The 12262-nt window shown below is 36.8% G+C and overlaps 1 protein-coding gene across 1 annotated transcript in view; it reads right to left on the reverse strand.

Moving 5' to 3' along the window:
* LOC128639040 (NXPE family member 1-like) overlaps nt 1-9595 on the reverse strand; it is a 49644-nt gene extending 40049 nt beyond the window's left edge. Inside the window, exons 1-2 of the mRNA XM_053691181.1 lie at nt 9574-9595; nt 8237-8882 (exon numbers count right to left, since the gene is read on the reverse strand). Of these exons, the coding sequence (XP_053547156.1) occupies nt 8237-8882; nt 9574-9595 (668 nt within the window). The remainder of the gene's footprint in view (nt 1-8236; nt 8883-9573) is intronic.
* Nucleotides 9596-12262: the final 2667 nt, after the last annotated feature.

Consider the following 12262-nt stretch of genomic DNA (forward strand, 5'->3'; position numbering starts at 1 on the left):
ATACCAGCGGTATTTAAAAGGTGCGGGCGAAAAAAAGCATGCGTAGCTAACGCACCCCTTTGGCCGCAGAACTCTAAATCTAGCCAATTATTTTTTTGCAATGCATATGTCTTTAAGAAAAAATCTTTCTCTTAGGAGGCTTCATAGCTGTTTTTTTACATATATACACCAGTTGTTTCACTAGATGGCACTGTTAGCATTCAATACGATGTATATGGTAGAATGTAAGGGTTAATCCGAGGTAACTGCCTATTTAAACAGGTGTATCTGTTTGCAATTTTAACCATGATTAAGGGGTATTTGCCATGAAACGTTGTGGCTTTTCTGATCCTGTCTTGGATATGACCATATAATAAATAATTATTTGCAGCATTGGAGACCCTGCGCTATTCTTTATCATTTACATTTTGAGAGCCAGTTAGTAGCTCTTGGTGGGTTCACTCCTTTGGATTGTGTGCTGGATTCCATTTTGCTTTGAACTATTGTGTTAATACCGGCATCTGTGCACCTTCAACCTCTAAAACATTTCTAATAATGAGGAACTTTCAGGATCACAGACTTTTACATATACAGAGTTTGAAGCCTCCATCAGTGGCGTCACTAGGGTTGGTGTCACCCAGTGCGGTAACTTATGGTGTCACCCCCCCCCCTCAGAAAGCAGACACACACAAAAACACAGGCACACACACATACAAACACTCTGATACACTCAGACACACTTTGAAACATACTCAGACACACACAAAAACACTCTGACACACACAAAAACACTCAGGCACACACACAGAAACACTCAGACACACACACACAAAAGCATTCAAACACACACACACACACACAAAAACAGTCGGTCAGGTGCCAAGCATCCCCCTCATGATTTCCCAGTTCCTGTTTAGAGAGACAGCACAGCAGTGAGTGACTCCACTGCTCCACACGTCACTGAACAGTGAGCACAGATAGGCAGGCAGGTTTAGGCTAGCAGCGCAACTTTGCAAGCCCCACGGCATGCCCACAACATTCATAGTGAAATTGGGCAGAGCAGGAGCAAAGTACAAACAAGCAAAAGCAGCCGGGAAAACTATTTGAGGAAATTGCAGCGCTGGCTCAAGGGGCAAAAAAAATAAAGTGTCTAAAACTTCCCCAGTCCCACTAATGTTCACAAATGCTGGCCCCTCTAATAAAAATATCTATGCATCTCTGCATTGTATTTCTTTGAATTTCAATAAAATAAAAAAAAAAAAATAATAATATTTTTTTTTGGTGGTGTCACCCCCTGGAGGGTGTCACCCTGGTTTGGCCCGCACCCCCCTAGTGACGCCACTGGCCTCCATGATAACCACCCTTGTTAAAGTTTCTCACAAATTTCTACATACAGCTCCAGCTGACCTGACAAGTTCTCAATATGAGAAGCTTATCAAACATCATTTAGCTTATATCCTGCATGCTACCACACTGGCGGAGTACCACTGGGTATATATATATATATGTATATGTCATCATTGCAGGTAACCTAATAATAAAAATTACTAAAGAGATTAAAATTATCATCAAATTTGCATTAGACAATGCAATCATCAATGTCAAAACTGCTACATTTTACAAGTCAAAGACCCTATAACACTGGTATTATATATCCTGCCTAAAATTCACAAGTCCTTGGTTGCTCCACCAGGGCGCCCAATTGTGGCTCGGACTAATTCAGTCTTTTATAACATCTCTATATAATTGGATAAAATATTGAGACCCCTGGTGGAGTAGTCAAGTACATTTGTAAAGGATACAAATTATTTTTTGGTCATATTAAATAACTTGCAACTAAAGACTGACAAATTAATTCTGTTTAGTCTGGATGTTGCAAGTTTGTACACGTCAATCTCGCATGAAAGTGGCTTGAGTGCTGTCAAACATGCTCTATATTCTGCTGGTTCCCATTCTAGTGCACAGATTTTTTTTATTTTGAAACTACTTTAAGTTATTTTGCATACTAACTATTTTTTATTTGAAGATACTTTTTACCTTCAGTTGCAGCGGACCGCTATGGGCTCCAACCTTGCCCCAAATTACTCCAATATATATATGAGCTCCTTTGAGGAGAAGTTTGTCTTTGAGAATTCATTGATTCGTCAGTGTGGCGCCACTTGGTGGGACTACATTGACAATATTTTTGGTGTGTGGCTGGGCGACGTTGGAGCCCAAGAGCAATTTATAGGTGAGTTGAATGATTCTACAACTAACATTAAATTTAAGTTACTTTACAGTTAAGTTCAGATTGATTTCCTTGATGTCTCTATAATCAAAGATGGTTTTGGTTTTAAGACCGATATTTTTAGGAAGGAGACCGATAGAAACAGCCTTCTTCACTATAATAGTGCTCACCATCCTTCACTTATCAGGTCACTACCCCAAAGCCAAATGCTGCGTGTCAAACGCATTGTAGATGGTGAATCTCATGTTCCACTCAGAATAACTAAACTGGGCAATACATTTTTGGAGAGGGGTACCCAAAGAGTCTTATTACAAGTGTTATAGTTGCACGCCGCACCGCAATAGCTGTTGCTAGGGGCACAGTGTCTCCTTCCCTGCTCATTGTCAGGGGCTGTGTCGGGTTTGGATGCGTGCAGGGCTGACGTCATCGCCGCACGCTTCTCTCTCTGATGCCAGTCTGGATTCCTGTGGTGCGAATCCTGCGCCTATGTAAGTTGCTCAGAAACAATCTATCACTGCACAAGTATAGGTGTTACTTTGTGTGCTTTTGGGTGTGATAGATTGTTATTCTCTGATTGCCTTGTTATTGATATACTGCTGCTGAACTCTGCTTGTCTGAAAAATCAGTCTATTAACCCCTATTTGCTGGATTGATATACTGCTGCTTAACTCGCTTTTCTGACCACTCTGTCTGTTAGTCTCTAAATTGCTGAATTGATATACTGCTGCTGAACTCTGCCTGCCATACCATTCTAGTGGTTACCCTTGGACTGCTTTACCTTTGCAAAACCCTGCCTGTCTGACCATTCTAGTGGTTTACCCTTGAACTGCTTTACCATTGCCAAACCCTGCCTGCCTGACCATTCTTGTGGTTTACCCTTGAACTGCTCTGATTTCCTGTCTGTTTCCGCCGAAGACTCCCCTGCCTGTGGTGAGTGCCGCTTACCTCATCTTGCGAACTTTCTCTGCTCTGGGAAATTCCCTATCATTCCAGCTCGACGCCGGGATAAGAAGACTACTGGTCGAGTTCGGTCTGATAGTGGAATATCCCACAAGCATTACATATAGATGAGGTATCACCTATTCACAGAGATACATTGTTGAAACCAAAACTTTTGAAAAATTACAATAAGAGAGTAACTTTTGTATCTGAATTTTCTATACAAAGTCAGACAGTATCTAAAATTATTCACAAACATTGGGGTATACTTAATGGTTGCAATCCCTACATAGAGGAATTTTGATAGTTCCCAATGCAGCTTATAAACGCAGCAAAAGTTTGGGAGATGTACTGATTAAAGCTGATATTGGCTCTGGCAAAAATCAACAACAAAAATTCATCAATAAAAAAAATGTGGGATGTTTTCCATGTTTGGGATGTATCAATTGTGGCTCAATCATCAAAAGCCCATATTTCTTATACCCCAACATGTGATACAAATACCGGTATTGAGATAATTTTACATGTAACACGAGTTATGGGGTATACATGATAAAGTGTCCATATGGGCGTGTTTATGTTGGTAAGTCTTCAAGACGCATCCGTGATCGTATCACGGAACATAAAAGTAATATAAGGTGCAAGGTTCTAACAGCCCCTGTTGCTTACCATTTTTTGTCGGCTGGGCACCAGATTAATCATCTTCGGTTCCAGATTATCTAACAGGTCAAAACCCCTAGGAGAGGTGGAAATAGGGATCTATTGCTGAAACAGCGTGAGACCTTTTGGATTTTACAATCGGATACTCTGGAACAGAGAGATTACCTGGTCTGCCTTCTATTAAAGCCTTTCTTTAAAGCTTTTTAAAATTTCAGGTTACTGTATAAGAACTTGACATAATTTAGGTACATATTTTGTGATAATTATTTAACTTTTGTGACAACTATTATTATTTTTTCACTGTATAAGTACTCTTGATTCCCTTGAGAAAAATATATTTTTTTATCTGTGTGGTTATGCTGGTCCTGATGTGCTTGTTGCCTTGTAACATATGAGGTGTGTTGTAAAATATTATTGTCATTATTTTTTTGTAATTCATATGTCTTTAAGAAAAAAATCTTTCTCTTAGGAGGCTTCATAGCTGTTTTTTTACATATATACACCAGTTGTTTCACTAGATGGCACTGTTAGCATTCAATACGATGTATATGGTAGAATGTAAGGGTTAATCCCAGGTAACTGCCTATTTAAACAGGTGTATCTGTTTGCAATTTTAACCATGATTAAGGGGTATTTGCCATGAAACGTTGTGGCTTTTCTGATCCTGTCTTGTATATGAACATAAAATAAAGAATTATTTGCAGCATTGGAGGCCCTCCGCTATTCTTTGTCATTTATGACCCCAAGAACACCATCCCCACGTCAAACATGGATGTGGAAATATTATGTTTTGGGGGTGTTTTTCTGCTAAGGGGACAGGACAACATAACTGCATCAAAGGGACAATGGGGATGGGGCCAATTACCTTGGGTGAGAATCTCCTTCCCTCAGCCAGGGCATTGAAAATGCTTTGTGGATGGATATTCCAGCATGACAATGACCCAAAACACATAGCCAAGGCAACAAAGGAGTGATTCAAGAAGAGGCACATTAAGGACCTGGAGTGGCCTAGCTAGTCTCCAGACCTTAATCCCGTAGAAAATCTGTGTAGGGGGCTGAAGGTTCGAGTTGCAAAACGTCAGTCTTGAAACCTTAATGACATGGAGAGGATCTCCAAAGAGGAGTGGGACAAAATCCCTCCTGAGATGTGTGCAAACCTGGTGGCCAACTACAACAAACGTCTAACCTCCGTGATTGCCAACAATGGTTTTGCAAAGGGAATTTTTCGTTATTCTGTCTCTCACTGTTCATCATTTCTTTGTCAAACGTACAAAATCAGCAGGGGATCAAATTATTTTTTCCCTCACTGTTTATATATATAAAACACACAGAGGAGCGCACTCCCACCTCCAAAGTCAGCTACCAGGGTGCAGGAAAGCAAAATGTACAGTTCAAAAAAGTCATGCACTCATTGGATTTGTGGAAAGGGTGCTTTATTGGCACATATGGAAAACAGTGACGTTTTGGGGATCAATCACCCGTTTATCAGACGTCACTCTTTTCCATATGTGCCAATAAAGCTCCCTTTGCACAAATCCATTGAGTGCATGACTTTTTTTGAACTGTATTTATATATATATATAAATAAAGAAGTGCACTCACAGGAACGAACAACTGTCTCAATACCATTGTTAGCCTGTTCTATGGTGATTTACCACCTGGGTGCAGCTTTTTCTATGCTGTTCTAGCTTTACTAGGCTAAAAAGAAGCTGCACCAAGGTGGTTCCTGTGCATGCTCTTCTCTCTATGTGTACTTAGTCTCCCTATGGGAAAAAGGGGCAACCAGACGTGGACTCCTTGCTCAGTGTGCTTAGAGGAATATGGCTACACCTCGCTGACGAGGCCCAATGAAGCCCAAAACGATTGTCTGGTGTTGCTGTGTTCTTTCTTTAGAGAAGAATTGCCTGGTATTTCGGCGCTGGACTGACCGTAATAGGCGGGATCAGACTGATATACTACAGGAGAGTTCTACTCTGTGAAAAGCATTGCTGGGCTAAAAGAAGTTGCACCCAGGTGGTAAATCGCCATAGAACAGGCTAACAATGGTATTGAGCTGGTTGTTCGTTCCTGTGAGTGCTCTTCTCTCTCTGTATATTTATATACAGGTATATATATTACATACATACACATATTTCAACATGTATATGTCTGTATATATACATTATAGCCCTTTGCAGTCAAACACCTTTTGATATACCATATACCTTTTAACCCTTATACCTGTTTTTTTTATATTTATATAAATATTTTTATTATATAGTATTTATATGAGTGTAACTGTATTTTAAAAGTATTTATGCTGTGTTTAGTGCAAATTTTATGCAAGGCTTCTAGTTGTGCTTGTATCTTATAAGTAAACCCTGGATGCGCAAAGAATGCTAAAATATAAGTGTAAAGGGATTGGTTTAAAAAATTATATTTTACTCTTACAACAGAATTAAAACACCAAGTTCGAGAATAAAATTGCAATCAATATGTGCACATAAAAACAGATACAAATATAATCAAATGATGCACTGAAATATAGATACAATAGATACAAACGAAGACACAAAGAATACGGGAAGGAATTGAAGTCCAAGTTGCATATCAAATCTTCGAAGGTGTGGGCCAAAACCAAACCGTCCAGATCTTAATAAAGGGAGAAAAAGATCTCCTTTATACAATAGCACAGCAAACAAATAAATTCATTCATCTGTACTTCTCAAAGTACACAGTCCGGTGTAAATGCGGTCAGAGTGTTTCAAAATCTTTTTGCAGCCGTTCCTCCGTTGATTTTAGGAGTCAAAACATTAACGTAACCAAAGCCTTTTTCTGTTTAGCAGGCAGCTTATGCACATCAAGCACTTACTGCGGGCAGACTTGAAAACCTGTAAGTAAAACTCCAAACATGGAGCGGTCTGTTTCTTCTTGCTTGATGTGCATAAGCTACCTGCTATTCTTTGTATCTATTGGATCTATTTTTCAATGCATTGTTTGATTATCGTTGTACCTGTTTTTATGTGCACATATTGATTGCAATATAATTTTCGAACTTGGTGTTTTAATTCTTTTGTAAGAGTAAAATATATTTTTTTAACCCAATCCCTTTACACTTATATTTTAGCATTATTTGCGCATCCAGGGTTTACTTATTAGTAAAGTCATTTTTTTCTTAGGTGAGGGAGAGCCCTAATTATCCTGTTTGTTTATATAAGTTATTCATTTGCACTGAAAAACTATACAAAAAGCATAGGAATAGGGTGCGCTTATGGTAATTGGTAACCAGAAAAAAAGTCAAATCTGTGCGAATAAAAATAGATACAAATAGCAATAGTGAATGTGTGATAGTGTGGTAGTGTCAATCCTAAAAGGACAAAATGTATATGATAAACTAACAATGAACTTTGGTAGGCAGAATCACACTCAAAATAAAATAATATAATATTGATTATGCTAAACAGGTCTGCAATCAGCTAAGTAATGTGCTAAGTAAAGATACAAAGTTCGCGATAGCAATAAAACAAGGTTTGTTTTTGGATAATAGGTGATTGGGCTGCTTTTCTTGAAGCCGATGGTGAATCAGTAGATCTAAAAAGTGAAAACAAAAAGAAAGCGCCTCATGGTATGGATAACTCAAAACATTTTGAAACACAGTGTGATGTGTCCAGTGAAATCGTACTCACAAGAAAGGTGGCACTCTTAATGAAAAAAGTGCAAACGAGCAGGCTGATGTTTATACAGCAGTCAGTACGCTGAAGGTAAGTGTGGTTAGGTTGATAACAGATCCGGCTGTCAATTCACTACAATGAAGCCCAAAGTTCCTCTGTCTGACCGTAGCACACAAGAGCAGCTGTGGTAAAGTTCAAAGGTGCAGTCTACCTGTGGGAGCTGCAAACAGGTAGCGGAGAGAGGCTGCTGGAGGTGTAGTAGTATATAAAATCCCTTCTCGGAATCAGAAAGGAATGTTAAAACATCCAAATAGAATAAAAAGGTATTTATTTGAGCTTAAAACGCGTCTCTTGGTCGCAAGTTCCTGGCCGTTTCATCAGGTTAATCAGGTTTTAAGCTCAAATAAATACCTTTTTATTCTATTTGGATGTTTTAACATTCCTTTCAATCTAGCCCTGTATGTTTTATAGCCAAAAATTTATATACAGCTCTTAAGGCATCTAAAATACTGATCTGTGGCCCCCATATTTTATGTAGTTGTCAATTACTGCTCAATATAATGGACTGCAGTTCTCTTAACATGGACAAGCTGGGTGCACATCCTATATTAAAAGAGTTGTTTCCCAAGAAATTACTAGCTTCAAACCCCTTTACAAATGTGAATTTATAAACTTTTGGCAAAATGTCTGATAAACAAAATATGTTTAAAAAACGTACTACATAAAATGAATTACTTTATGTTTAATATGTTAAAAAATAATAATACATAAAATGAATTACTTAGCTATGATTTCTTTCTCCATAGGGGTTAGATGTGAATTGTTGCTGGGGAATCCTTTTATGGCAGTGAGAGCATCACATGATATATTTGGAGGTTTTATGCAGAAAAAAAAATCCCCATCTTTGTGGTCAAGATAATCACACTTTTTCTCTTTTGACTCTAGCTGTAATCCACATTCCATGATAAACTCTTCCCCATTACTGATAAACTTCCCTTTGAATCTTTTTATCAAATAATCCATGTTTCTTGCTCTCCATAAGGTAGAAACAACCTCACTTGAGTGGTGCAGGAGAATTGAGATCTTTACTTTACCTTCCCAAAAAAGAGTAAAATTGATATTGTATGTTCCATTGCCCCAATCCGTAACATCGCCTGATGCACTTGCTTTGAGTTCAGGTGAATAAATCCTTGCCCTTATAAAATCACCTCCATACTTTTTTATTTTCCTCATATAATCATAAGCTTCAACCTGGAATATCATATGATCTCCAACACAGTATTTTTTGTGGGGATCAATTAATATGGCTTTGCTATAATTAGCACTTGTGGTATTATCGATATGGGTGAATGTTACATCTGGAATCATATGACTTACTTCATCCAGTAGCCTGGTTATGGTCACTTGAGTTTCCTGTTGCCCTGTTTCTAGGACAAATTCAAGATTACTCTTTTGTTCTGGGCACTTTAATTGGAAAAATGGTGTGAATTTATCCTGGTAGAAATATAAATTATAACTGTCACTTTTAAAAAAAACGCTATTAAGAAAACAGACATTGTTCTTAAACAACAAAGTTGGAAAACCTAAGAATGTGTTTTTTTTTTTACATTCAATAAATTTAATAGTTGGCAGATGGGAGGTTATACTAAGGTGCATTAGCTACATTCAAACATTTTAAAGGGTATTTAAAGTAAATTTTTGTATCTATAGGAAGTTATTTTAATTAATTAAATGAATTAATTAATTAATTAATTAATTAATTAATGCATTTATTTATTAATTACCCTTTTTCATACTCAAGAAGAGTGTTGCTTTATACCAATCAAGTGTCTGGGAAGTAAATTTATGAGTCACTAAGCAATCTATCTCAAGGGACAAAACATACATACAATTTACTATTTTCATTAAAATGTTTAATGTGTTTAAAATAAATATCTTGTGATGTTAATTTCCCTCTAACATTTGGATAGAGATTTGTTCATTATGTTGTTTTTTATTATTATTTTGTACCCTTCAAAAATTTTTATGTAAACAATACTGATGAGTTTGATAAAAAAATGAAGTACAATTTACTATCCTTTATTTAGATTAAGAAAAGGTTTTCTACTACAAACTTACCTTTGTTGTTTATTGACAACATTGTGTAATCAGCATCACAATAGATTATCTTACATAATAACCTATTCTCAATCAAATATCAAAAGTGCCTATTTAAGATTAAAATTCCCTTTCCAGGAGAAGAAATAACCCTTGTTCAAATGATAAAATATCAAAATTACCAGTTGAGTTTAGAAATATTTAAATACCATTTTCAAAATTAAAATCAAGAAGGAAGAACAGTTTTTTTTTATATAAAATTTATAAGATTGATACCTGTAATAGTTTTCTATGAACAGAAAAACGTATCAGCGTTGCTACTATGACCAAAAGACTCAAAGTGATCATATATTTTCTTGGGAAGAATGAAATCATATTTCTCCACCTGAAAAAACAATATTTTACATTACCTCAAATTTTAAAAAGAAGTAATTGCATCAAAATCCAGTGCTCACTAACAAAAATAGCATTCTCAGTTTTGAGTATAAATTGACAAGGCTGCCATAAAGAGACATCAAATATCTTGTAATTACAAATTTGTCTGCAATATTTAACATACTAGATGAGTGCGAAAATGTTTTAAATATATTTATAGTATGACGTGCGTTGAGGTCAGAGGCTTGTGAGGCACTTGCTATGATACACCCAAGAAGCCTCTGGGGCCCATTTATCAAGCTCCATATGGAGCTTGAAGGGCCATGTTTCTGGCGAGCCTTCAGACTCGCCAGAAACACCAGTTATGAACCGCTGCTCCATAACCTGTCCGCCTGCTCTGGGGAGGTGGACAGAGATTGAGTGAAATCAATACGAAAAATGGAAAAGGCAGCACCAGCTTTAATATTCAAAAAAATCCTTTATTTTCCTTAGAGGCTAAACAAAGTTGACATGGAATGAACGTCTGACGCGTTTCACGCCCCCTAGTGGCGTTTCAGCAGAGACAACAGGTGTTCCCAAACATGGCCCTCTTATACTGGGACATATTACTTGCATATTTAACCCCTTAATGTCAAAAGCAACCAAACATTAAAAGTATATGTAATCAACATAAAATATGCTACAGTATACATTATCCTATGTTCATTACAGCTGAATCACATTGAAAGAACAATTAATAGATTCATTAGAATTACATACAAGGCTGTCCTAAACATTAGTCTCCTATCTTACTAATATAAAGGTATTTAATATTTCTTATTTCTTATAACCTTTACAAAGATGTTGAAAGATCTGCCTTAATATATTTATCAGACTATTAGATATCATTCCCAAACATATATACAGGGAAATTTTAACACCAGATTATATGTTAAATCTTCCTAGTACTGAAATATAAACAAGGCATTTGTGACAATAGACTGTTTGTTTTATAAGTAAATACTAATAAAATCTTCAAATATGAGAGAAAATTAAATTAAATTAGATTACTGCTCATCTCCCCCTTTATAATTTCCCTACTGTTTATTAAGGGGGTCTCTATGCTTAATACTACTGTTATACTGGTTATACAAAGTAGCTAATGTCCCATTCCAGGTTCAGGCCATCAGGAATCCTGGTTTTAAGTTGGTAAATCCAGTATAATTCTTTCCTGTCCAAAATGTTGTACCTGTTCCCACCTCTTAAAGGGACATTAGCTACATCAATGATTTTAACCTTGAAATTTCCTTCATTAGTAAAATGAAATAAGTTGAAATGCCTTGCCACTGTGGAGTCTTTATAATAGTTTTTGACATCATTGACATGTTCTCTCACCCTTACGTTGACTTCTCTTGTCGTTTTCCCTACATATTGGATTTTGCAAAACTTGCATACCAACAAATACACTGCAAATTTAGTTTTGCAGTTGGCATAAAAAGAAATTTTGTACTCTTGTCCATCTACAGTATATTTAAATGCAGTGGCCCTTTCCATCATATCACATGTTAGACATGTCCTTGCTCCGCATCTGAAACAGCCTTGTTTCCTTAACCAATTCCCTCCCCTACTGGTCTCTCCACTAGTGACCATACTGGGAGCTAGCTTAGCAGCCAGAGTTCTGCAGAATATTATCACCACTTAATATTGACAAATTCTTTTTCAATATTCCAACAATATCCGAAAACTGATTGGTGTATTCTGTTGTAAAAACTATGCTAGAAGAGTCTCTGCCGTCCATGGATGTAATCCTATTTTTCAATATTCCAACATCCTTTTTTGTCTTTTCCAGCTTTGTGTAGTCATAGCCTCTGGCGGTCAATCTCTTAGTGAGTTCATCCGCTTGCTGGAAATAAATTTGATCATCATTAGTATTACTTCGCAGCCTAATGTATTGTTCTCTTGGAATTGCCTTTATCAAGTGGGGGGGATGGCATGAGCTCGCATGTAAAATAGTGTTACCTGCAGTTGGTTTACGAAATGTTTTGGACACTATCATTCCATTCTCAGCCACCCCCTCCAACGATATATCCAAAAAGTCAACACATTGATGGCTATGACATCCTACAAATCTTAGGCTCATCTCATTGTTATCAAGGAAGGTTAAAAAACTCTGAAATTTGTTATCATCCCAAGGCTCATCAATGATCATAATCAGATCATCAATGAACCTTTTGTAATATTTTATATTACCAGTATACATTGCATGTTCGCTGTTATAAAGATAACCCTGAGATTATACAGGAATGGAATGATGCACTCACAGAATGCTCTATAAAATTATTGAATATACTTATTA

This window comes from Bombina bombina, chromosome 8 (assembly GCF_027579735.1).
Source record: "Bombina bombina isolate aBomBom1 chromosome 8, aBomBom1.pri, whole genome shotgun sequence".
In the NCBI taxonomy this organism is placed as follows: domain Eukaryota; kingdom Metazoa; phylum Chordata; class Amphibia; order Anura; family Bombinatoridae; genus Bombina; species Bombina bombina.